Below are 26,625 nucleotides of genomic sequence, written 5' to 3' on the forward strand. Positions count from 1 at the left end.
ACCCGTATTCCACACCGCCGTCGGCGTAACTGAGCTGAACAAAAGTCTCTCCGTGCTATTCCCCTCTCCTCTGGTGACACTTTGCCCCCAGAGTCCGTCGAAACTCCTCTGCACGGTGTGCGGGGGCCCTGGCTGCTCGTCCAGGCCTTCCTCTCCGCACCCCCATGCGGCAGCAACATCGCTGGACTGCTAGTTGATCTCGTCCTCTGCAACTTTGGACGAGCTGTTCCCACTTCCTGACATGCCCTTCCGTGCCTTCCCTTGGGGAGCCCCCTTCACCGTTCAGGGCTGCTCAGAAGGACTTTTCTTCTGTGGGGCTCTCCTTACCTCACTCCCCTTCCTCTGGCCGTGCTGTGCCCTGCCACGGTGAGTCACAATCTTTCCGTGCCACCACGATGCGTGCTTGTGATTGCTGTAAGCATTGCGTGGTTGCTGTTTACTTTTCGTGTCCTGTCTCCTGATTAACCCGGCAGGTCCCCGTTCATCTTTGTGCCTCTAGTTCCCCCTTGGTATACAGTAGGTGCATACTAAATTCTCGTTGAACTAAACTGACCTGGGAAGGGGACCTTTATGGGACAGGAAACCTCTGTGTTTCAAGCATGCCACGTGGAAGACCAGCTACTCCATGCTGTCAGAGCAGACTCAGTGTTGGAAGGCCACGAGGGGTGCCTCAGTTTATCTGGAGTTCCACAGCAGTTCAAGACACGAGGCCCTCGGTCTTGCTAGAACACTGTTCTCAAAGGTAAAAATCACCGGGGCAACTGGGTGTCTCAGTCAGTTGAGCGTCTGACTCTTGGTTTTGGCTCAGGTCATTGATCTCACCATTCATGAGTTCTAGCCCCGCGTGGGACCCTGGGCACTGACCTCAAAGCCTGCTTGGGATTCTCTCTCTCCCCCACTCCCTCTCCGCCCCTCCCCTGCTCATGCTCTCTCTGTCTCACTCAAGATAAATAAACAAACTTAAAAAAAAAAAAGGTAAAAATTACCAGGGAAACCCATTTACTTACACTGGTAACCCATGCTCCAACCCTCAGGGGCAGGCTTCCAGGTCACAGGCAGTCACCCAGGAAATGCCAAGGAGAATCCCTTTCAGACTTGTTGCAGACTTTACGTGCAATAACTATGTCAGCCCCACGTGCACATAAAAGTCCCAGGCCACCCTTGTGAAAATGTTTACACCAACCACGTACCAATGTGAAAACAACATGGAACTTAGAGGAGGTAGGGGTCCACAGGGACATTTTCGGATGGGAAATTCTGGGGGGAGGCCAATGGGGTTGCCTCACTTGGACCAAAAGGTACAGAAGAAGAGGGGGAGGGTCTGGAGGCGAATGACCCAAGTACAAAGTCACGCTGCGCTCTTCCTGGCTGCATGATGGTGGGCGCGTTCGGTCAGCTCTCCTGATCGTTCCTGCATCTGTAAAAACGTTTGATAAGATTATTGGCCTCATGGAATTATCATGAAGGATAAATGATGATATATTTGCAAGTGCTTTTGGATCTCTAAAGTGCTACAAAAATATTATGTTCTCTCTTTCTGGAGCTGATGCTCTCGTTCGCCTACCCTACTTAGCTTCCTGATAATGAGGGAGGGAAATGAGCAAATATCAAGCCCCTGGAGTGAATTCCTGCAGGGGAGAGTCCAGGAAATGCAGAACACTGGGTCCCAAGCCAAGTGCTATGTTATCATATCTAGTCAATTGTGCTTTATCTGGACATGAACCTTAGTCTGTGTAGTAATGAAGAACTCTGAACGGGGACTTTTCTTTTGATGAAATCTCATTAGAGCAGTGGGATTAGGGTTGCTACTGAGTTACGACAAGGAAATGTAGGAAACAATATTTTGAGCGATAAAAACACGAGACCGAGCCATGAGGCAGTGCAATGGAATGGACAGAGTAGTGTGTGGGGAGTTAGGAGACCTGTCCTCATGGGCCCTGGGTCTCCGGGCCGGGCTTGCCTGCCACTCTAGGTCTGTGGCCCTGAGCAAGTTGCTCTGCCCCTCCTTGGGCTTCAGGAGTCCTAGCTGTGAAATGAACGGTTTGGGCCAGGTGCTAGCTGCATTTCCTTCCAGTTCTGATGGGGAAGGAGGGGAACCAACACTTGTTGAATGTCTGCCATGTAGCTGGCACGTTGGGCACCGTGAAGAGTCTGTGACTCTGTGAATCCATCACTCGCGGGTGAGAGTTAGGTTTACGTAGAACTATGGAGTCACATAGACTTGGACCGGAATCTCATCTCTATTATTTACCTGCAGTCTGACCTCAGGCAAGTTTCTTAATATCTACAAGCCTCAATCTCTTTTGTCATCTGTGAAATGGGGCTGGTGAGACAGTCAGCATACTTTCTGCTCCCAAGTCTGCTCCCGCTCTCTTTTATGCATTATAAATTTCTTAAGTAGATTCCATCTAGTCTCCTTTTCTCCTTTTGTCTAGGCCTAGAGAACCGAATGAAGTAACTTAAAATATTAGATCATGCAACCAGGGGTGCCTGGGTGGCTCAGTCGGCTAAATGCCTGACTCTTGATTTCGGCTCGGGACACGATCTTGACGTTCGTGAGTTCGAGCCCCGCATCGGGTTTTACGCTGTCAGCACGGAGCCTGCTTGGGATTCTCTGTCTCTCTCCCTCTTTGCCCCTCCCCTGCTTGTGCTCTCTCTCTCTCTCTCAAAATAAATAAATTTTAAAAAAAGATCATGCCACTAGTTAGAAGCAGGGATGGGACCGAAAGTCAGAACTCCTGGTTGCTCCTGAGCCTTGCACTTGCTTCCTGGATGCCTTTTTCTTTTTCTTTTCTTTTTTCCTTTCTTTCCTTTTTTTTTTCTTTCTTTCTTTCCTCCTCCTTTGTTCTTTCTTTTTTTTCTCTTTCTTTCTTTCTTTCTTTCTTTCTTTCTTTCTTTCTTTCTTTCTTTCTTTCTTTCTTTCTTTCTTTCTTTCTAAATCATCTCCTGCTCTGAAAAGGACAGCAAAGTCCTTCCATGATAAGCAGCCCAGGTGTATGCAGAAGAACCCAGTGTGATGCCAAACCGCATTCACTCACCAGACACTTCCCAAGAAGAGCCACTGGGCTCAGGAACCATTTTCAGAGTTTGATTCAGAGAACGTGCTCAGCATTTCTTCCCCCACTGCACCTCCTACCTCCTGCCGTTTCACTTCTTTGGGGGCAGAACAGCTCTCTGTGTGGGCAAATCAAGAGTTCTGTGGAATTCCTCTCAAGACAGTAGTAGCTCTGGGCTCTTCTCTACCAGGTGGCCTACTAGGAGAGCCAGAAGGGTGTGATTCAAAGGGGATCGGGGTCAGAAAAAAGAGAGCCTCCATCAACCCACCAGAAGGGAACATGGTGGGCATCTTGGGAAGGCTTTGAAGGAAGGTAGAGCGTGACGTCGTTCAAGTCCTGGCCACCAAGAAACATTTGTGAGGATTCGTCCTCCGTAGGGACGCAGCCCCTTCCCAGAGTTTTTAAACTTGAATGCATGGACTTATGTGCCAGAGGGAGAAGAAAACTTTTATAGGCTTAAAATGATGGGGTTTTTCACGCATGTGTCAGCACTAGCAATGCTATGTCTTAAGAACTGAAGCCAAAGCATTAAATAACATGACTGATAAGCTTGTTGCATTTCCAGAGTCGGTACAAGCCAGAAAAACAAGGATGCCTCTTTGAAAAGTTCCTTTTCAGGAGGTAGCAACCCCAAGTGGCCCCAGCTTCCTGAGGAGCTACTAGTTTATTCAAGGGTCCCCTGTCTCTTCTCTTCCTTTGTCTAGAAGTTTGATGCGGGCAGGGAGAAGATCCCAGTGTCCATGGGCAAAAGTGCCTCGAAGCTGGTCTGTCATTGCTCTGACTGGAAACCTGGGTGAGGCCATCTCCCCAGGCACTTCCCAGAGGCATCTGAAGGCAGGAGTCTTGGACTCCCAGGGAACAACCAAGAACCACAGGAAGAGGAGAGTTTCCCAAGCGAAAATGCAAGCCAACATCTCCCGGGGGACTTTCAGCCCTGTTCACCTGAGATGAGTTACTTGCCTGCCCCATTCTACCACTGGAAATATATTTTTAGGATCTTTTCATGAGCAACATGTTCGCTGCCAACCCTTTATAGATCAGTTACAAAACAGAAACTCTCCTTACTGCTAGGAGAAGTGTAGAAGGGGGGGGAGAAAGAAAAAAAAAAAAATCCTGCCTGTAATTGAAGGCAGGTTGGGAGATGTTCATGCTTTGAAATTCTCCTTCTTGTGAAATGTTTATGAAACACTTTCCACAAACGAGTTATGCAACCAGGACAACAGCTTTGATCGTTTTCATCGCCAGTGATCTGTTCATTAGTGTGGGGCTGCTTCCCCGAGAGAGAAAACCATGTGAAAATGTCATGGGTGGGGCTAAGGAGGAGTACCCCAGCACCCTCGTGCCCCATCACATGACCCCAAAACATGGTTCATAAGGAGGTCCGTGGGTCTATCTGGGCCAGAACGCCACCTTTTCCATCACCTACGGTCTATGCTGTCTCCCACCCCTGGGAAGTTGGTAGTATTGTTTTGTAGAAAGGGAACCGGGGGGAAATCAGAGGGTCATTCCCTTAAGGGACTTGGCCAGTGTCTTGTTATGTAACTTTATCCCCATCTCTAAAACTCTCTGGGCCTCCATGAGATGGGAAGGCAAATACTTGTCCCCACACCCCTGGCTGGGAGTGTGAAGCCGAGTAAGGAACGTATGAAGGCTTCCAGCCCCTCACAGGGGGCTCTCTCCTCGCAGAATGAGGCTACTGCTTTCTCAAGCAGGTGATGTCAGGGAGTTCATTGGGATTAGAAAAGATAATCACCCATGATGACTTTTTACCTCCCTGGTCACTGCCCAAGACTCAGTGTAACACCTGTACACAGCACAGTGGATGGAGAAAATCCTGAGCAAACAAACCTTGTCTAACAGATGGACCCGACGGTCAGTGGCTATGACACGGCCGAGCCCTCTGGGTGGCCCATGTCCCCAGGGACTAGTCCATCCCAAGCAGGGCTTGCAGAGATACCCCTTTGCGTGAGAAGAACCACCACAGGGACTCTGGAGACAGTCTTCATGATTCCAGGCAGGCTGTGGGTTTGATTGGGTTTTCACAAGTACGGGGGAAAGTGGATTTTCGTCCAATTTGCCTCCGGTTCTCACATTAGAAGTCAATGGGATTCCAACAGAAGTCTCTCTATCTCGTCTTCCAGATCCACAGCCAACACCCAGTTGCCTGGAAAGGCTCCAATCTTTTCCATTCGACAGCAGTGAAAGGGATTTTTTGATTTGGGAAGGACTTTGTTTCTTAATTTCTTAGTTTCTTCACCCGTGAACTCTTAAGAGAATTGCCGAAGGAGGCTGTTAAGAGCCGCTAACGTATCTTCCTCCCTTCCTCTCTTTCTGAGACCCACCCACCAAAGCAGAGACTTCTAGAATCTGTCACCAAAAAAGAAATCTCCTTTACTGTCTTTCAACCTGATTTGTATAGGACTCTCTTCCTTGGGGGGTTACCGTCAGCAGCTCGCACCCATAGGCTAATGAAATATGAGAAATGAAAGAGTGAAACTTCGCCGAAGCAAAAAGTCACAACAATGACACATGGGGCTGTCAGAACGCCCCAGATGAACACCCAGAGGAATTTCCTGCTATCGGTCGCTTCATTTTTAGAACTGGGAGGTCAGCTGTGCCCCTCAACGAGTTTGGAGGGCAATTGATCCGGGAAGCAGATGAAAGGGTGAGTTTTCTTTTATGATGGCGCTGGTTTCTGAAATTAAGTGTTGCAGGAAGACCTGGCAGTGATTCTAACAGATAGCACCCAGGTTGGAGGCAAAGCACATGTTTTCAAGCTCTGTCATAGCTGCACCTTCTTATCTCCATTGCGCATAATGAGTCTATAAAGGAACCCTGCCACTTGCCTCCGAGCTGGAGCCCCGCCAAGCTGCCCGCGGTGGTTCTACCCAGCGTGGCTTTGGCTCCAATTTTCCACGTTCTCCCTCTGTCCCCCTTCCTCCATCCTGCCTCACCTATCCCCGCACTGGGAGAGGGATGCACCGGGGCAGGAGCGGGGGGCGGGGGGGGGGGGAATCTACAAAGGAGACGTGGCCCCCAAAAGGCTTTGCTTAACTAAAATCTCTTCGAACAAACCTTAAGGGTGGTGGTGGTTTTAAATAAGTAGTTGTATCGTCTATTTCTGGCTTTTTAAAAACCTGCTAACAAATGTTTCCCCAGAATCGAGGATGTGAAAACTCTTAATTTCTAGGGGAAGAAAGTAGGACACCAGAGCTTCTTAGACGGAGATGCCAAGCATGGGTGGGAAGAACCGAGGGACCCCGGGGCTGGCGATTGGGGCCGTCTTGGCAATCCCTCCCTAAAGACATGGCTGGCCGTGTCTTTAGAGTTTTCACAAAGTCTCAACCCTCTGCCCCCACTGTCCTACTTCGGGTCTCTCTCCCTTCCTCTTCTCTACTTCCAGTGCTCCAGAATAAGTCTCCTTGGGTGAGAGAAGAGAGGGATGATTTGTAAAGACTGTCCCTGAAAGAAGCATCCTCTTCCCAACTTTGGTGGCACCAGCCCTTGTTGGTGCCCTTTTAGGTCTGCTCTAGAATGCCGCAGCAACCTGGGCTAGCCAAGTCTGCCAAACACACTATGGAACTGGAACTTGTGATTCCATGTTAGGACTGGAAGAGAGAAGAATCCCATAGAGTCGTCAAACAGATGGAGAAACCGAGTCTCGTACAGGCTAAATGATTGCTCAGGGTTACGTAGTAAGTTCAAGTCGGGGTGAGGACTTAGACACAAGGTCTAGCTCCCTGTTCAACGTTTTCCTGACTGTATCCCCCTGGAGTCTATGGAGAAATGGGTTCTGTTTGTGTCTTTTAGGTAATTAACTTGCATTAATTCCCATTATGTGCAAGGTACCATATTTAGGACATTAGCTCTCTCCTCAATCTCTGATATCACTCAGTAGGAGCTGCCTAGCTCACCAACCAAAGGGAGTTCTTTCTTTAGTGATCTAGAGATTCATTTCACAACAATGAAGCATAAATATAGCCACTGGTCTGAACGTTTTACTTGGATTAAGTTAATACAGGAGTGATTCCAGGATGTCTGTGACATCCCCAGTGTAGATTAAGAAAATGGTTTAAGCCAGGACGTCTATGGCCAAGAATTTCCATCAGAGGGTCTCCCTAATGTCTTTTAAAAGGTATAGTCTAGATCCTATGCTCTTTGTCATATTATATGAATTCAGAGTCACTTGGCTCCCCCTGCCCCAGTGGACTTCCTGAAAAGCTGCAACAGTATAGTTCTCTGGATGGGCCCAAATAGTGCACCCATCCAGCCCTGCCCTTGGACACCCGAGAGCCCCACAGGTGGGTGATTGGTGCTGTCATCCAAGAGTGGTGGAGAGAGGCTAGAGAGGTTTTAGAAGCCATCACAGCCCCCTCGGGCTGCCAGTGCAGTAGTGACTATGAGGGAGACGTGTCCCCACCTGTAGGGAGACCGGCAAAGACTATCATCAAAGCCGCATGGGTGCAGAGGGCTGACTGCAGAGGCAGCTCACCACGCAGAAGATAGATAACTGTGGAAAACAAGGGGAAGAGAGAGGGGAAGCTGGCTCCCAGACTTTGGGATTTTGTGGACCAGGAAAATAAACAAACAGTATGGGGAAGACTGGTAAAGGGTTGCTTTTTTTTTTTTCCACTTTGCAAGGTGGGGAGTTTTTAAAATAGCATTTAGAAAATTTTTTTATGTTTATTTAGTTTTGAGAGAGAGAGAGAGAGAGAGAGAGAGAGAGAAACAGCATGAGCAGGGGAGGGGCAGAAAAGGAGGGAGACAGAACCTGAACCAGGCTCCAGGCTGTGAGCTGTCAGCACAGAGCCCGACACGGGGCTCAAACCACAAGTGGTGAGTTGAAGTTGGTCGCTTAACCCACTGAGCCATCCAGGTGCCCCTTAAAATACCATTTAGAATCAGCATCATGTCACAAAAGAAATTCTAACCTCTCCCCCCAAGAAAAAAGGAAGAGCGCCATCTCCAAATTTAAAAGAAATGTTTCAAGTCCCTGCAATATCCTTCTTTTTTTCCCGTTTCAACGAGGAAGCGCGTAAACTGCACCGTGGGCCTGCACAGCCCACAGAATGTGCTGAGGAACCATGGATCTCTGTGAATCCCCTCCTGCAGATTCTGACTCCAGAGTGCCATTTCCCTGTCTCTTACCAGCTGCCCTGGGCTGAGGTGCACACACAGGCAGGCACATCAAGCCCCAGCCCTGTAGGTACTGTAGGCACGGAGCTAGCTCCTTACTCTCGGGGCTGGTCACTAATCCGCCTTGACCTTCTCTACGTTTCTGTTTCTGCCCGCCTGGGGAGGCCCCGCACTGATGCTCTCCTGCCTCCACTTACACAGATCAAAACTGAGGACCTCAGTGACTCCTTGCAGCAGACCCTCTCGCATCGGCCATGTCACCTGAGTCAAGGACCTGCCATGATGTCTGGAAACCAAATGTCTGGGGTAAATGCCAGCCTGATGCTGGGGAGCCCTGATAGTCTCAGTGGACTCAGCCGGGGAGTTGAAGTCAAGCCTTCTCCAAAATGCTTGACCTCTAGACCTGGCTCTCGGTGAATTCGTGGTCCGAAAAGCCCCCTGTAGGGAGCGTGACCGAGGGATTCAGGCCTGGGGTGGAGGTGGGATTCCATAGGGGAAGCCCGGCTGCCTCTACCTGTCTGGGACCAAAAGGAGCCGGCCTTGCCAGAACAATGGACCTAGCGGCTGTGGAGCTGGCCCCCATTTCAGGGGGCCCTATTGCGACAACCATGGCTACAGATATAGAGCATTTCTGTCTCCAGTGAGCCCACTCTCCTCCCTCGAGGTTTTGCACCAAAGCCAAAGTAGAACAGAGTGTCGTGCGGGGAAGAGGAGGCACCCTGAAACAGTAACAGCAAACGTCAGAGAGGGCGGATGTCCATGTGGCGAGCCCCTCTCTTGGTCTGGATCACCTGGGGAAGAAATGCCACCCCTTCCCTGGAAATACTTAAGACCGGAGCGTATGCCCATTCCTTCACTTTCTTATTCAGCAGGGGTTTACCACCTCTTCGTGTACAGACCTAAGCACAGCCCTGGGGGGGGGGGGGCACAGAGCCCTGAGGATCTCGATCCCCCACGTATCGGAACTGCTGTCTCCCTTTTGAGGGCTGGTGGGAGGAGCCCAGGGGCAGTGGCCTTTCTGCTTCATCAGATCGGTTGTGTTAAGAAATAATAACTTGCTCCTCCTTCCAGGAAAGCCTCAGGCCCAGGAAATGGCCAAGACGTGGCTTTTAGTACAGTCGAGTGGCATGAGATTAAAGAAACAAAGTCAGACGATCGGGATTTCATGTCATTTCTAGGGTAAACCTCTGAGAGCCGGGTAACACTGAGCCTGTGCCTTCGACGTTTACCGACTACTTGGGAGACAAGACTGACACGCACGAAAGTTAAATAACAAGGCAAAGTTTAAGTACACTAGGCTGAGAGGCACTGCTTGGCTGAGTGCAGGAGCTGTAACAATGCCAGCATTAATGGAATCGCTACTACGTGCCAGGCACTTGAGCTACACAGAGGCATAAGGCAAGGTCACTGCCAACAAACTCTCAGAGTCTGGAGCCCCACGGGACAGATGGGCAGCAGGCAGATGGAGCCGGCACCCCCAGCATGTAAATTCGGCGATGTATGTGTCTCCCCATGTGCAGGACATGACCTCCCTCCATCCGCTCCAGCAGCTCGTGCTGGTTCCTGGCCACCTCCAGTCCGTATCCCAGTTCCTGCTATCCCAGACCCAATCTGGGCAACAAGGTAAGAACTCGGGCGTTTTCCACATCGATCAAGTCCAGCAAAGTGCTGCTGCGGCTTGTTGGATAAAGGAGCCCAAGTGTGGGGCACGGGTGAGTGGCTCACTCCTCTGGCATTGAGACCCGGGGAAGGGACCCTGGCATTGCCCCCGCCAGGCTGAGAGTCCTCTGCTTTTCCCTCTCATCTTCCTCAACTTCACGGCCAGTAGAGACTGAGGTGCAAGGTGGCAAGGAGCTGGGGGCGGAGGGGAGCACAGGAAGGAAGAGCTCCTTGGGACATGCAGTGCAGACAAGTCCCAGTTCCTTGGAAATCTTTCAGGACTGATTCAGACTTTCACCTCCAGGAAGCCGGCCTTGACTCTGCTTGGGTAGAGCGGCAGCGCCACCCTCAGGCGGGAGAAGGGGTTTTCAGGTTTTCTTTGGCACGGAAATTACTACCAGAGACTGGCTCCTGGGCCAAGAGCAAACAGATTAGAATATTCATGATAATAGCTGGTATTTCTTGAACGTGATTTGCCAGGAGCCCTGATGAGTGATTTTCCTGGCATTTTTCAAAATAACCTTGTGTGGTAGATAGTCATAGTGTGTCTCTGGTGACATAAGAAAAGTCCGGAAGTTTGCCCGAAACCTGTGTTCTCGGCCATTGACCTACACTGCCTGCCCACCGCCCCCCTCTCTCCGGTCTCCACTGACTAGGGCCAAAGTGATGGAGGAAGTAGGAGTTTGCCACCTGTGTACAAATCCCAGGTAGAGGCTTTGGAAACCCAGAATCCAAACAACGTGCAACTCTGCCTTCCATCCCTAACACCTGCCTAAGTTACGGTCCCTACCCCTAGGTTCTGAGGCATCTCAGAGTATTTTTATGATGATGACTGAGAACATACTTGAGCCTTTGAGTACTTATTTTAGCTAAACAACGTATATCACATTCCTAGGTAACAGCTAATTCCCTTCTGTTTGAAAAGATAGTGACGTGAGGGGCGCCTGGATGGCTCAGTCGGTTAAGTGTCCACCTTCGGCCTAGGTCACGATCTTCTTGTTCCCGAGTTCAAGCCCTGCGTCGAGCTCTGTGCTGACAGCTAGGAGCCTGGAGCCTGCTTCAGATTCTCTCTCTCTCGCTCTCTCTCTCTCTCTCTCTCTCCCCCTCTCTGCCTCCCGCTTGCACTTTGTCTCTCAAAAAATAAATAAACATTAGAAAAAAAATTTTAAAGACAGTGATGTGAAAATGGCCCACAGGTATACATATAACCAGTGAGGTCAGTGTATGATGCAGGGCAAAATAAACAAACAAAAAATTTTCTGAAGGCAGAAAACTCATTGGTTAAAAAAAATTCTTTTTTTGTTTGTTTGTCTGTTTGTTTTTTAAATCACTTACTGGCTGTGTGTCCTTGGGAAACTTCACCTAATCTCTCTGAATAAAAACGGAGCAAAATAAAATAAAATGGAAAAACAGTAAGAAATAGAAAAATAGTAAAATTCTACCTCACAAGGTTATTGAGGGTTATTCAAAATAATGCATATAAAAAGGCTTCGTGTATTTCAAAACGCAGTATAAATGTTAGATTACTATTAGCATTTAAGCCTCTGACTCCTGGCTCGGAACTCCTTATGAGAGATTTTTGTTTATTTTAATAAGGAAAAATTAAGCCCTGACTTTTATAGACTGAGGAGCGTAAAGGTCAGCTTCCACAGATGCCGTACATCAGTGACCTGGAGCCGCTTAGGGACCCCAGAGACCCCAAGGTTCTGGTCTGTGCTGAGTGGTTGGGGTGACCCGGCCCATCGTTCTGGTAGCTCAATGGCTTCATTCCCGCAGAGACAGTGAGAGCTCCTGGCTGAGGACCTTCCTAGAGGGAGGCCACTCTCATGACCACCAGTCAGGCAGAGCCCTTCATGGGCCGTTTTCCTGGAGAGGGAAGGAGAAAGCGGTCCTCAGACAGTACAACGAGCAGGTGGAGGGAGGCCATACCACCAGACAGAGTTTCCAGAGGCTTGGCCCCTGGTCTTCCCTTCTCTCTCAGCTCTTCCTCCCAAGTAGAAAATGTCCTCGTTCTGCCAAGAGCCTCTGGCCAGCCATGTGCCGCCTTTTGGGGCTCTCTGGCCCCATCTATGTGGCCTGGCATATTTGCAGATTTGCCCAGGTTTTTGTGGCTGTCTGCAGGCAAAATGGAGCTCCCCGGCCCCTCCGTTCCAGCTGCTTTTCCTTCCCTGTTGGATTTCTTCAGCCTGCTTAGCAGCTCCCAGAGCAGGCTGGCCTTGACCTCCTTAGCCCGTGCAGCACCATTCCAGGCAGGCGGGCGGGCAAGCCGGAGGACTGGTTTGCGGATGGCTGTCTACCTGCTTATCCGTGTCTCGTTCACCTCCACCTGCGTGTGGCAATGCCTGGCAGTCCCGTGGGGGCCCTTTGCGCAGGGCTCGGGGTGGGTTGAGGGACCTGACGAGGTAGCAGGGGGTGGGGACGGTTATCTCGGTCCCGAAGCTGTGGAGCGTGTCCTTCAGACGGCCTGGATTTTATTTTGTTTGTTCCTTTGTCCCTCCCCTTCCACTCAGGTCTGCAGCCAAATCTTCTCCCCTTTCCGCAGCAACAGAGCTCTCTCCTCCTCCCGCAGACCGGGCCTGGCCTGGCGTCCCAGGTAAACAACCACATTCTTCCTGTCTCCCCCTGAGAATGCCTCAGCTCTGGACGGAGCTGCTCACCGGTGTTCCCCCACCCCCTCGATGCTGCACTTACACCTCTGGGAAGAGGGGCTAGCGAGGGATTATCCCTGTTCACACACGAGGAATCCAAGCCACGGCCGGGAGAAACGATCGAACCAGCATCGCCAACAGCACCAGGACTGGAGCCCAGAGATCTCAGCTCCCAGGCCGTCCCGCTCAGCAGCGCGGGTCCTCCACACCAGCCCTGGTTTCGCTCACTCCTCTTAGGACCAGCCAGGTCCTAAGGAGGGCTGACTTTCTGGGATGCCACGGTGACCGCCAGCCCTGCCCGGGTCCTCTCAAGCCCCAAGGAGGAGACCAGAGTCCCCACCAGGCCACAGTCTCTCACCACTGGGTCCCTGTCAAGACCCACTATCCTCGACCACCTCCTGCAGTGCACTTGTGCGGGTCAGGAGGTCCGAGACCGGTGCGAGGGGCTGTTAACAGAGCTGCCGTGTTGCCACACGGTACCTGTTTGCCAATTACAAGGAGGCACCTCTTCCTCTGGCCGGACGTGGCCTCATTCTAGGTGTGTGGCTCGCTAAGAGCAGCAGGAGCTGTCTGGTAGGTGCCTCTCCTCCCCTCATCTGGGTGCCCCCGTGCATAGCTGCAGGAGATGGCTCTGCAGAGACAGATTACAGGGCCCCACTGGCCCTTCTGTGCCCTAAGATCCCCACGGATCACTAAGGGCCCTGACTCTAGAGGGCTAGAGTGTCCACTGAAGACATCAGGAAGGGGAGAGGGTGCCATCTAGTGGCTAATAGGAAGCGGGCCACTGGAATCCTAAACTCACACTCTCCTGGGGACTCGGAATGTCATCATAGAAGAGATCTTTTAGAGGCCCGAGATCAACTCTCATATCTTACGACATGAGAATCCAAGAGGCCATTCAGGAGGTTATTAAGATGGTCCAGGACAGCGGTAATGAGGGACTTGCTCAGGGTTGTGGCAATAAGAGTAGAGAGGAAAGGGCAAACGAGGACCTGTTTGGGGAAGACGAACAAATGCAATTTGGCCTCTCGTTGGATATGAGAGGAAGGGAGAAGAAGGTCTAGCAAAGAGCTCAAGAAGTATTTGTTAAAGAACAAAGGAATCGATGAGAAGGAAGTCTCAAAGAGAGCTGAAGATTTCCACCCCCATCCTGCAAAACAGGACCAAACCCATAAGGCTCCAAATCATTCTGTTCTAAAAGATCCTTTGCCAGGGTCCTCTCACCTTCCTCATCCTGAGGCTGCCCATCTGAATTGTAAATCTGCAGGTGTCGGAAGAGAGAAGGAGGAAAGTTCACCTTAGTCTAGGAAAACAAACTGGGAAGGAGAAAGACAAGGGCGGATATAGGCAGTGCTGTCCACGTGGGCAGTGGCTCCTGGAGGGACACGATGCCTGGACCCCTCGGTCTGGGTTCCAGAGCTTGTGCCATCGTGGATGTCTTCAGGAGGGGGATTCAATCCAACCCCAAAAGGGCGCCACATGAACTCTAGGTTTTAGAGCCCACTTTTCTACGAAAATGAACTAAAGGAAGACTATCTCCTGACAACCATAAATGAGATCAACGTATATTTAGATAGCACGGGAATACCTTTGATTTAGAAACAAAAAACACAGGACGCTTGCCCCGCTCAGTCGGTGGAACATGCGACTCTTGATCTCGGGGTCACGAATTCAAGCCCCGCATTGGGTGAAGGGATTACTGAAAAACTAAATAAATAAACTTAAAACAAAAACTATACAAAACAAAACACACCCAAACAACACTCTCATGAAAGAAAATGATGGGTTAGAAAGTACAATGGCAGTCATAAGGGTTTAAATTTTTCTGGAAGGTCTATTCATACAACAAGTCTCGGATGTCCTCTGTTATCTTCAGTTAATGCCTGTTAAACACCTCAGTTACTTTGCTTTGTGGAAAAGAACAGGCAAGGCAAACAACCTTTTCCTTGTCCCATTCGGAGATTTGCTTTTGGAATCTTAGTAAACAACCCCGCTAGCTCCTTTTACGGCGGAAAATTGAAAGAAGGAAGTTACCTGCCCAGAGTCAAACAATGAGTCATAGACTAAAACCCAAGAAGGCCACCTCCCCATCCTGCAGTCCTGTGTCTGCCTCAGCTATTCTAGCTATTTGCCATCCCTTTGTAGAAACCCAAATTTTCACTTCCACGCCCCTGAAAAAAATAGGAATCAAGCGCGCCCAGACATCTGTCGCCTTCTAAGCACACGATAGAAAGTGCCATTCGATCTGTGCCATTGTGGATCTGTTTGGCATGTGTTCCCTTTTAGGCAATTGGGCGCCCCGGGCTGCCGGGATCTTCTTTAGACCCCCATCTGGAAGCGTCCCCACATCTCCCAGCGCCGAAGCATCTACCCAGCTCTGGAGGGTCTGATGAGCCCAGTGACCTGGAAGAGCTGGAGAAGTTTGCCAAGACCTTCAAGCAGAGGCGCATTAAGCTGGGTTTCACACAGGTTTGGTTTGCGGGGAGCTAGAAGGGATCGGGTTGAGCGAGCGGAGACGGGGCTTCCCGAGTGTACATTTGAGGAGCGGCCGGATGTTCAGTGTGTTTGGGGCAAGCCCACGTGTCCCTGTGTTCCCTGAGAACAGGGCACAGTTTCTATTGGTGAGGGAACTGGGGGACACTGCTGGGAAATGGGTGGGAGGAATGAGAGCCAGACAAGGGGTTGGGCATATGGGCACAGCCCACTCCGAGTCTGGGGAGGGAAATGAACCAAAGTCTCCCTCTTAGAGGGAAAAAACCTGGAAAGGAGTCACGGTCACGGGTGGGTGCTTGAAGGTTCTGGGTGCATGATGGGCGCCAGGATGGTGGGGAACGTGGACAAAGAAGAGAAGGAGCCCGTCCCTCCGGCTTTTCCCTCTCGGTCCCCACATGCAGGGAGATGTGGGGCTGGCGATGGGAAAACTGTACGGTAATGACTTCAGCCAGACCACCATCTCGCGATTTGAGGCCCTCAATCTGAGCTTCAAGAACATGTGCAAGCTCAAGCCACTGCTGGAGAAATGGTTGCACGATGCAGGTAGGCATCAGGGACTCAAGGGTGGACGGTGCCCCAGAGGATTCTGCAGGGAAGGGGCTGGTGACTTGTCTGAGTTGAGGCTTTAGGCGGTCAGTGTGTAAGACCCCTTCTCCTCCTGGGCCTGGAACCACCTGAGAAATAAGATACAGGAGACAGACAAGGGGAGAAGGAAATGTCCGCTTCGTTGCTGAGAGGGCCCCTTGAAAGAAATGGCTTCAGGTCTGTGGCCATGAAGACTTGGCCCCCTTCCGTTGTCCACCCTACGGCCACCCAGCCGCCTGGGGACGGCTCACCAGAGACAAAGTTTGGGTCTGCAAACTTACTCACCTTGCTCTCTGGACCCCTTCTAGGTTGGGAAGATAGGGGAATGGGTTCTCTAGGATCTCCTGGGGGAGCCGGGAAGGCAAGAGTCACAACACAAGCCCTCTATCTGGCTAACCTCGAGCAGGTCTCCAGAGGGCAGGGAGTCACCGTGAGCAAGACTAGTGGGGAAAGTCCTACAGCAGGAGCAGGGTCCGCAGGATTCTGTCAGCCGGGTGACCTGGGAGGCATTCCAGGAGGTCAAGGGTGCAAGCCAAGGGCAAGTTGTTTGGAATATTGAATGGAGGAGGTTGGTGTCTGGGAACGGTGGGTGACAGGGTTCTTACCAGGACACTATCAACACATTGGACCGGAGAATTCTTGGTTGGAAGAGGCTGTCCTGTGAATTATAGGGCATTTAGCAGCATCCTTGGTCTCTACCCGCTGGGTGCCAGCAGCACCTGCCGCCCGTTGAGACATACAGAAATGTCTCCAGATATCCCAAATGTCCCCTGGGGGAGCAGTCGTGGTGCAAAACCGCCGCAGCTGAGAACCACTGGTGTAGGCAGAGAGGGAAGGAGCAGAGCCGGTGCCGGGCTGGGCTCTAGTCAGGAGACACATGTTGATGAGTAGTTCCTGTGCAGAGGAAGGAAAGGGTGGGATGGGCAGACAAAGGGGTCAGTCACCCCCTCAGAAGTCCCTCCACGAGGAAACATGGAAGGTCAAGGAAGCTGTCCCCAACGACTTGTCCCTTCATCAGCTTTCTTCAGAGCACTGAAGTGACAGAGATGATCAGAGGGTCTTAGGATCTTTGGGAAGAGACCTTACGGGTCGTTTCTAGTGTGTCCCCCCTACCTGATGCCTGAATCCTTCCTGTGGGGTATGTCTGCCCACCGATCATACAGCCTCAGCTCCAACACTTGCCCTGAAAAGAAAGTGACATCAGCACCAACATTCTGCCACCAAGTGCCATTGCTTTTAGCTCAAAACATCAGTTCCCATTTTACTGAGTATCCATATCCAAGCATCCTCGTAAAAGACAGACTCATGAGAGTCCCTTGTAGGAGCCCTGCCTGCATCCACTCACACCCACACATGCCGCTGATGTCTGAGTGTCCTTGAACCGTGACCGCAAACACTGGAGACATTGGCGTGGGAGTCGAGGAAGACCTTTGCCCAGAGCAATGAGGACAAGCAGGGTTCTTGGCCTGTTCTGGTTCCCCTTCCGGGAGGAGGGGGCTGGTCCCAAAAGAGCCACTGCAGAGCCTACTGGGCAGCATTGGTGGATCTCAAGGCCATTGACACAGAGCCTCAACTGGCCATGCATTCTCTTCCCTGAGCTTCCTTTGTCTTTCCACCTCCGGACAGAAACCTCTCCATCGGACGCCTCGGGGAGCACCCCCAGCTCTTTCCCCACCCTCAGTGAAGTGTTTGGTAGGAAGAGGAAGAAACGGACCAGCATCGAGACCAATATCCGCCTGACTCTGGAGAAGAGATTTCAAGACGTGAGCGGCTCCTCCGGGTGGGAACGGGTGGGCTGATGTGCAGAGTTGGATGAGCGGACACACTCAGGCCCCTCGGTACCACACCTGCCCTGGGAAAGGGTCGGAAAGCAAGCCCAGGCACCCTCTCCAGGCACCCATGTGTCCCAGGGAGCGGGCAACTTCATCTTGGGTTTCAGGAACTTCTTCCCCCACTGACTCTTCTTGCCCTGACATTTTTTAAGGGCCCGTTGTCCCTCTCACCGGGAGATTTAATGAATGGGATATAGGGGGGCGCCTGGGTGCCTCAGCTGGGTAAGCATCCAACTTCGAATCAGGTCATGATCTCCCAGTCCATGAGTTCGAGCCCCACGGCAGGCTCTGTGCTGACAGCTGGAGCCCGGAGCCTGCTTCTTATTCTGTGTCTCCCTTTCTCTCTGCCCTACCCCTGCTTGCACTCTGTCTCTCTCTCTCTCTCTCTCTGTCAAAAATAAACATTAAAAAAAAAGGGGGATATAGAGTCCCAGAAGAGGGTGGATCTCTGTATCCAGTGGAGGTAAAGGGAGCAAAGCCAGAACACTCCATATAAATTCTTTCTTCTTTCTTTCTTTCTTTCTTTCTTTCTTTCTTTCTTTCTTTCTTTCTTTCTTTCTTACCTTAGTTGACATACAATATTATATTAGTTTCAGGTGTATGGCAGGGATTCAACAATTTTACCCATTACAAAATGCTCATCATAACAAGTATAGTTACCATCTGAAATTCTTTACTTTCTATGCATTGATTTGTAGTTTTAGAATTATCAATGTAGTAAATGCTCACTGTAAACAATTAGGAAAATATAGAGAAGTAGAAAGAAAAAAAATCTACCATCAAATGGCATCTAAATGTATTTCCTTCTGTTTCTTTCTCCACACGCATTTAAATACTTGTGATCATATAATATGATACATTTGTTTGAACTTGTAGCAAAAGCATATTCCTGAGCCAGTATGTAGAAGCTAATAATAATACCAGCTTTGTGCCCTGTGGGAGCTAGGGAAGAGAAGAAGGAAAACAGGTGTGGTCTAAACAGCTTCTAATCGGGATCCCTTGGATACCAGCTTTCAGAGCCTCTATCCACACCACCCAGGTCCCTAAAGGATGTGCCCTTGGCCTCATTTAATCTTGTGGGCCCCAGGCCTCCAAGACTGCTGCCCGCTCCAGCGAATTCATTCACTGGTGCATCTGGCTCAAGGATTTGATGGCTGCATCCTGCTGGCAGAATGACAAGAGCTGGCTTTTCCTGCTGATTAGGTTTCTGGGAGCAGCCTGAGTAAGGGAGGGGGTGTGTAGGAAGGAGGGAAAGGGGCTGAGATCAAAGATTGGGTGGAGGGAGGGGTTGGAACAAGAAAGTGCTGAATATATATGTCTCCACAGTCTTGGATCCACATGCTTTAGTTTATGTTTTCCTATTTTGAGGTGGGACAGGAAGCAATAACACAAGAAAAGGTTATCAGGTTGTGTGGCAAAACATGGGGTTCGGGATTCTGCGCGTCCCACACACATGTCAAAGGACTTCTCCTTTCAGAACTTCTCCTGAAGTAAGAAGGGAGGGAAGAGAGCTACATTTATGGATCCTGTATTTTGTGGCAGGCCCTGGGCTTGGCAGTTTGCACATGGTTTCTCATTTTAGCCTCGCAACAATCCTATACAGTAGACATTATTGTTCTCACTTCATACATGATAAGACTGAGGCTCAGAGAAGTTAATTAAGAAAGGTTCCTAAAGCTACACAGTAAATGATAAAGCCAGCATTCCATCCTATGTCTGATTCTAAAGCTTTTGATCCATCCATTGGCCTATCTTGTTTCCTTGGAACCTCTGGCCCCCACCCCTGATTCTTGACCCTGTTCCCCCTTCCTGCTGACCACACTCTATCCCTTTGGTCTCCGCAGAACCCCAAACCCAGCTCAGAAGAGATCTCCATGATTGCAGAGCAGTTGTCCATGGAGAAGGAGGTGGTGAGAGTCTGGTTCTGCAATCGACGTCAGAAGGAGAAGCGAATCAACTGCCCCGTGACCACACCCATCAAATCTCCCATCTACAACTCCCGCTTGGTAAGTGGCCAAGAACCAAGCTGCCCGCCAAGCATGGGGGGGGGGGGGAGGGGGCAGGAACAGGAATGGTGCCTGGAAGGTGAAGAGTCTTCTCCATCCGGGGGAAGATGGCCGTCGGGAGTTGAGAGGGGCATACAATAAATAGGCAAATAGATGGCATATGTGAAATAAACATAATATAAAGGAGAATAAAGAAGGGTAAGGGGAATGAACGTAATTATGAGGAGATGCTTTTTTAATAGGTCAGAGAGGACCTCCCTGGGAAGGTGACATTTGAGTGGAGCCCAAAGTGTTGGAAATAGATGAAGTATCTAGAAGAAAGAGTGTTCCAGGCAGAGGGACCAGCAAGTAAAAAAGACTTGGCATGTTTGAGGAACAGAAGGAAGCCAGTATGGCTGGGGCAGAGTGAGGAAGGAGGCGAGAATAGGAGGGGAAATCAGAGACATAACAGAGAGCAGACCACCCAAGGTCATGGAGGTCACTAAAGGACCCTGGCCTTGGGTTTGTATGAAATAAGACACTGGAGAGCTGTGAGTGGAGAAGCCTAAACTGACTGAGGTGGAGAATAATCTACGTGGCAAAGGGACACCAGTGAGGAGAACTACAATAACCAGGCTGAGAGTAGAGGAAGCTTAGGGGAGGGTGGTAGCCAGGACGGTGACAAGAAGTGGTTGGATTCTGAATATACTTCAACCGTGGAGCCAACGAGATGTGCTGAGAGCTCAGATAAGGAGTGTGAGAAATGAGGCCAAGATGAGTTTAAGGGTTTTGGCGTGAACGACTTGTTGGAAGGCGCTGCCATTTTTTTTTTTTTTTAAGATGATGAAGAAAGCCAGAGATACAGGTATGAGGGGGAAAAAGACTAAGAATTTGGAGCTGGCCAGAATAAGCTGGACATGCCTCCTAAGGACCCGAGAGGAAGTGTGACGTGGACAGTTGTGTGTCTGATTTTGGTGGTCAGGGGGAAAAGTCAGGGCTGGGAATAACGTGGAAGTCTGGGGAGTAGGAAATACCTTCTGCATCCAGGGAAAGCTAGCGTCTGGAGGAACATTCTCTTCCTCCATCCCTGGGGATGCCATGGTTGGAAGGTTAAGGGAATTGGGGGCAATGCCACTGTCCTCAAATCTTTTGGCCCTCAAGGATGGGTGAGATTCAGCCTTGTCTGGGGTGGAACACAGCTGTTTCATAAAAACGACACCATTGTTCATTCTTTCACCAAACATTCCTTGGCCATCTACCATAGAGTGACCTTTGCGCAGAGTGCTGGGGATACACAAATAAATAATATCTGTCCCCTGTCCCAGAGGATCTCACCATCTAGCAGAGGAGACAGACAAAGAAACAAATGATAAACAACATCATAATTTCTCTAGGAGAATTTAGGAGTTGCGGCTAACAAAGCCTTGCCAAGGTGGTGGTTAGAGAAGGCTCCCCCAAGGAGATAATTAATACCTGAGCTGAATCTAAAAGGAAAAGGAGTGAAGAGGCAAATAGGTGTGGGGTGGAGTTCTCCTGGGGGGAAAGTATAAGAACAGTAGCAGGGAGCAGGGAGAGTGTATGGCATGTTCCCAGGTGGTCCCTGCGGAGGGATGTTGAACGATGAGGCTGGACAGACCAGCAAGGGCCAGACTGGGGGGACTATGGTACAACGCTAAGGAGACGGCTGGGAGAAGTCACCGAAGGATGTTGAGCAGGCCACTGACACCATCAGATTTGCTTTTCAGAATGATCACTCTGAGTGCAGGATAAAGCGTGGTTTGAGAGACATGAGACTGGTCGCGGGGAAACCAGGTAGGAGGTGGCTGCAGTTACCCAGGAAAGAAATAATGAGGGCTGAAGCAAAGCTAGGGACTAAGAACGAGGGGAAGGGAGAGAGTCAAGGGACAATGAGAAGGTGGAATTTTGGGGTCTTGGGTTATGAATCGGAAATCAGATGGCGGCAGGGAAATGACGAAGGAAAGACAATACTCTGGGCTGACTGTCAGCATTCAGGTTGTTGGGCTGATGGGGCCAGTGGCTGCTCCACTGATGGGACCGTCAGACACAGGTGGAGGAGCGGATTCGGGAGCAGGAAAAGGTGACGATTTCCATTCTTTCCATTATTATAAGGTCCAGTGAGGCCTGTGGGACACCCACGTGGGGCCGTCCTTGGGCACTTGCATTGATGGGTCTGGAGGTCAGGAGAGAAGGCCGGGATGGAGACGTAGGTCAGGGAGTCACAAGCATAAATTGGTGGCTGAAATCCTAGGGGAGGAGGAGCTCAGCTATGCTGTTTGCACAACAGAGCCAAGAGAAAAGTCTAGTCTTAACCCTGGGGAACACCAGCAGGTGAGGGACAGGTAAAGGAAAAGGATCCAGGCAGGAAACTAAGGAGGAGCCAGAAGAGGCAAGAGATTGCAGTGAAGGAGATGTGAGAAGCCCTGTAGGAGTGCTCCGGGAACACAGACAAACACCAACGACGAGAGACACTCCAATCCGAATGGAGGCTGGGAGCGCTGACCCCTAATTTGTTCTTCAAACACATTAGGAATTAGCAAGAGCGCCATACCAGGCGGGAGGAACCATCTGTGAGAAGGCATGGGATTATGAAACGATGTGCTGCATTCGGGGAATCACAACATTGCCATCTGACTGAAGCTAAGGTTTAGGGACTAAGAGAGGTTGATGAGGGCTGGCTCACGACGGGCCACAGGTACTAAATTACCCTGCAGGCTGTGAGAAAGCAATGAAAACGTTAAGTTGGAGGCAAGGGATATTCAGTCATCATTCTTTTCTTAAATATTTATTGAGCAGCCACCATATGTTTGGAACTGGGATATGGTGGTGCACAGGACCCGTATGATCCCTGCTTACGGTCCCAGCAGGGAAAATAGACACTAAGCAAATGCTCTTTGTGATGGAATCTCTAGAAGAGACGGAGGGTGATTTAGAGGGCCCTAACCTAGTCCCAGTGTCAGGGGCTTCTTGGAGGAAGGATGCTCAAACTGGCAGCAGCAGAATGAGTAGATGTTAATGGGGGTCGAGGGTGCACAGGGAGGACAGAGCATAGGGAAGAATATTCGAGGCAGAGGAAAGAGTGTATGCAAAGGCCCTGAGGCTGGGATGGGTGGAAAGGAGGAAGCATAGAAAGCTGGCATGGGCTGGAACCCAGGGAGTGAATGAGTGTGAATGAGGAGGCTGGAGGGGTAGGCGGGGGCTAGATTATGTCAGGCGTGTCAAAGAAATGGAACCATGTCATAAGAGCATCGGAATCTTTAAACATGGGGCTTTGGGAGGTAGGCTCTCGCTTTGGTCCAAGCCCAATCCAAGACACCCACATGGAGAAAAGCAGTGGGAGGCATGGAGGAGCCAGGAAGGAGCCTGATTCGTTCTCATCATTCGTTCCACACTTACTTACTGAGCACCTACAAAGTCCTAGGCACTGTAGTCGGTAGACCTGAACAGACATCATCCTGCCCTTGGGAAGACTACAGCCTAGCGGGGGGAAAAGATGTTAAATAAATAATTACATTAATGCTTGTGATGTTACAGAGGCAGCGGAGAGAGAGCATGTTCTGATCCTATCTTCTCCTCGGGTCTCATTGGCACAGTCTCCTTGGGACTAGGACATAGTTTCTTCCGCTTCTGATATGAAGTGATCTCCAGGATATACAGTTAAGCAAAAAAAAAAAAAAAAAAAAAAAAGCAAAAAGCAAAACAAAATGGTGCAAACCAGTGTGGGCTGAATGCTAGCATTTATATAAAAAAACTAAAAAGGGGGAACCATATATACGTCTGCTTGCATATGCATAGCCTGCCTCCAGAAGGAAACAGAAGAAGCTGGTCACAGTGACTAAACACATTATTTATTTTAAAACAACAACAAATGTCTTGGGTGTGGCAGTAGGGAGGAGAGGAGAAGAGGGAGAGAAATCATTGATAACATCTCTTACCAGGAGGCCTCACACCTGCCTCCACCCTTCGTGGGCCCCCTGCCCTACTGAGGAGGCTCATTGTAAAAAGGCAGGTAAATGAAGACAGCAGAACCGTAGCTGATTAATTGGGAAATGAATGCATGCCACATCCTGTTGGGATGAGAGGATCTGAGCTGGGGAGGGGAGGGATATCAAATCACAGCTCCCTGAGAACTTCCTTCCAACGTCCTTTGGGAACATCGATTGGAGCTTCCCCTGTCGGCAAGAGGAGAATAAAGGGAAGGCAAGGTATGCAGATTTCAGCTCAAATGAAGAGGTGACCGGTGTCCAGAGACAGTTGACAGCTTCCTTCAGGGGGGAAGGGAACGGACGCTTAACAAGCCTGGCACTCTTTGCCAGGCATTGACTTGGAAGCTTTATGGACATTATCTTATTAAATCTTAATTAAAAGGAAATATAAGGGCGGTATTACCTCTATTTCACGGATGAGAAAACCAAATCTCAGCGGGGTTAGGTAACTCGCCCAAAGTCACGTGGATAGTTACGATGGAGCCACGTTCTCACCCCCAGATCTGTTGGGCCCCGAAGCCCATTCTTTCTATTACAACTTGTTCTAGGTCGTGCTAAGGCAGTGATTCTTAAGGGGGAGAGTCCTGAAGAGTAAGGAGGTTCGCACTAAATGACCTTAAGTCCCTTCCCAATCTCAGAGTCGGTAATGCTGGGAGGTCTTCAGGGCAAAATGAAAGTTTAGCCCCTCCAGTTTTCTCTGGAGAGTGGGCGGTCCGCTCAGACACCGGGCCAGGAAGCCTGAAACAGGTTGTTAGGGCTGGGCTCTGCTGCACCGAGCAAAGGGATCTCATGGAAGAAAAGAACGAGGTGCCGTAGCCAACTGATAGCATCTGCCACGACAGGGGCCAAGCCCTCGGTACGCGAGCTTCATCCTGGCAGTGCCGAAGAAGCCTTGCCAGGGGGCACAGCAGGGAGGGCAGGGCCCCGGGGTCTGCAGAACTGGAGCCGATGCTGTACGTGGTCCAGAGGCCCTCTTCTGGAAGCGGGGGACAGAGCAGAGGTTTGGAACTAGGCAAGCAGCCAGGAAGCTGAGTCCTGCTATCTGCGGTCTGGGGCCCAGCACCCTGGGAGAAGCAGCCAAGACTGGAGAAGGGAGCAGACACAAGACATTTACAAACCTCTGTTGCCTTTCAGGTCTCTCCCTCTGGGTCTCTGGGCCCCCTCTCTGTCCCTCCTGTCCACAGCACCATGCCTGGAACAGGTGAGCTTTACAATGGGGTTTCTGAAGAACTCCAGAATTCCTTTAAATAATGGGATGGGAGACCTGAAAGGTGACTAAGTCAGCCTTCCTTAAATGTATTTCAATGGCTATTAAAATCTCTGCCAGGAGAAGAAGGGTTCCGTGACCACCTAAGTTTGGGAAGTGCTGAAGAGGCCAAGTTTAAAACGAGCGTTTGCTTTCTGCTTCTGCTGCCATACTTTCTCAGCACCAGAGTGCATTTCACATCCCTGAAGGAGCTGTATAGAAGGCAGGGTTTTCCAAACCAGTTTTCTGCAGAACTCTATTTTTCAAAAAGTACCTACAGCCTTCCAAAGAACTAGCAGGGTGACCATACGTCTGCATGTGCCCAGGACAGCCCCAGCGTCTGCCTCTTGTCCGGACACAATCAATAGCACTGCTCCCCACTCGTCAAAGTATCTTGGCTTGCTTGGATGGCAAGATATCTGTCCCCTTATTCACGGGACGTTGTTAGGGAAACCCAAAAATGAGGATCCAAGCCTGTCCCCTGGCTGTACTCTTTCTAGGAGATACACGGGCGTCTTTCTGTGGAGACAGAAACACGAGAGGGGCCGGTGACCTTTAATTGTGGCCTCAGATGCTCTTTCCTCCCCTATTCCCTTTTCTCGCTTTCCTCCCCTCCTCCTTTCCGAGCCTTCTTGTTCCTTTCCCCCTCCCGCCTCGCAGTCTGGGGCTACATACGCCCAGCCCAGGGTGTGTCCCGGGGTAGGATGATTTTGGCATCTGTCCTTTTGCGTTTGGCAATTCTCAGACCCGCAGAACCAGCCATGCCGCTCTCCAGGGCCTGCGCTGCAAAGAGCATTTATGATGAGAGTCCCTCTGGGGCCCGGTGTTGATGCAGAGGAGGCAGGAGGTGGGCCGATGGGTGGGAGGTAGGGAGAGGGCGGGAGTTCTTTGGGGATACATGTCTGAAGGGCCAGGTCACGAGGTCCCGGGACCCAGCAGCATTATTTTCCCCTTGTTTTGGCCTCTCTTCGTCCTCAGTAACGTCATCCTGTTCCCCTGGGAACAACAGCGGGCCTTCGTCTCCCGGCTCCGGACTCCACGCCAACAGCCCCACTGCATCTCAAAATAACTCCAAAGCGGCAATGAGCGCCTCCGGTTTTAACTCTTCGGGGTAAGGTGGAGGAGAGAATACCGAGACATTCCAGCAGGATCAAGGGACCATGCAAGAAGCTGGGTCAATCCTTCGGGGCAGGAAGCCTGCCACTTTCTCGGAGAAGAGAGTTGGGGTGGCAGGACGGGGACAGAGTGGACAGCCAGGCTGGACCGGATCCCTAGGGAGTGGGCTTTAAAAGAGAAGCTTCGGCCAGCCAGCAGTCCTGGCAAGAGGCTGATGTCAACAAAGCCAATATTTCCATCCTCACTGGGAGGGTGGAAATTTCTAAACACTCCTGGAAGGAAGGGCCAGGTCCTTCAGTGGGCTTAGGGGTTCTCCACTCCCTGCCGGGAACCCTGCTCTTGGGGCGTTCTGACGTGAGCGGGAGCTGTCAGTGTGGCTGACACAATGACAGAGGGAAGTATTGCCTCCCTGCCCCCGCCCCCATCTCGGGTTCCCACCTGGCATGCAGCGAGGTAAGCCGCCCCTGGGACCAAAGAGTCTGCTCCAAAAAGTATTCTCAGAGCAGGTGCTTTGAGAGATGGCTCACGGATTCAGAGCACAGCAGAGATTTGAAAGTTAGGCAGTACCTCGTCGGAAGAAATGAATCCACTTGTCCAAACCCAGGCCATTCCACAAGGCAGCGAGGTCTTACTGACCGATAACTGTCGCACACACCAAACTTCTGGAGCTCCTCAACCACCCCTGCCAAAAAAAAAAGGGGGGGGGGCGAAAAAAACCATATAATGTACATGTTTTACTGTGTTTTGAGCTAGAATTCACACACCCTACAATTTACCCCTGAAGGTAGAATCCAGTGCGTGTTAGTGTAGTCACAATGTGGCATAACCATCACCATAATCTAATTCCAGAACGTTTTCATCGCCC

At 50.6% G+C, this 26,625-nt stretch overlaps 1 protein-coding gene across 1 annotated transcript; it reads left to right on the plus strand.

Moving 5' to 3' along the window:
• The first annotated feature begins 241 nt into the window (after positions 1–241).
• Positions 242–24,739, plus strand: POU2F3 (POU class 2 homeobox 3). Its single transcript, XM_042958969.1, has 10 exons — positions 242–366; positions 5,655–5,721; positions 8,208–8,498; positions 9,713–9,815; positions 12,362–12,444; positions 14,786–14,968; positions 15,394–15,535; positions 17,204–17,340; positions 19,254–19,415; positions 24,533–24,739. Exons 1-10 carry the CDS (start codon positions 242–244, stop codon positions 24,647–24,649), a joined length of 1,410 nt encoding a protein of 469 aa, XP_042814903.1. The 3' UTR covers positions 24,650–24,739.
• Positions 24,740–26,625: the final 1,886 nt, after the last annotated feature.

Source organism: Panthera tigris, chromosome D1 (genome assembly GCF_018350195.1).
Source record: "Panthera tigris isolate Pti1 chromosome D1, P.tigris_Pti1_mat1.1, whole genome shotgun sequence".
Classification (NCBI taxonomy): domain Eukaryota; kingdom Metazoa; phylum Chordata; class Mammalia; order Carnivora; family Felidae; genus Panthera; species Panthera tigris.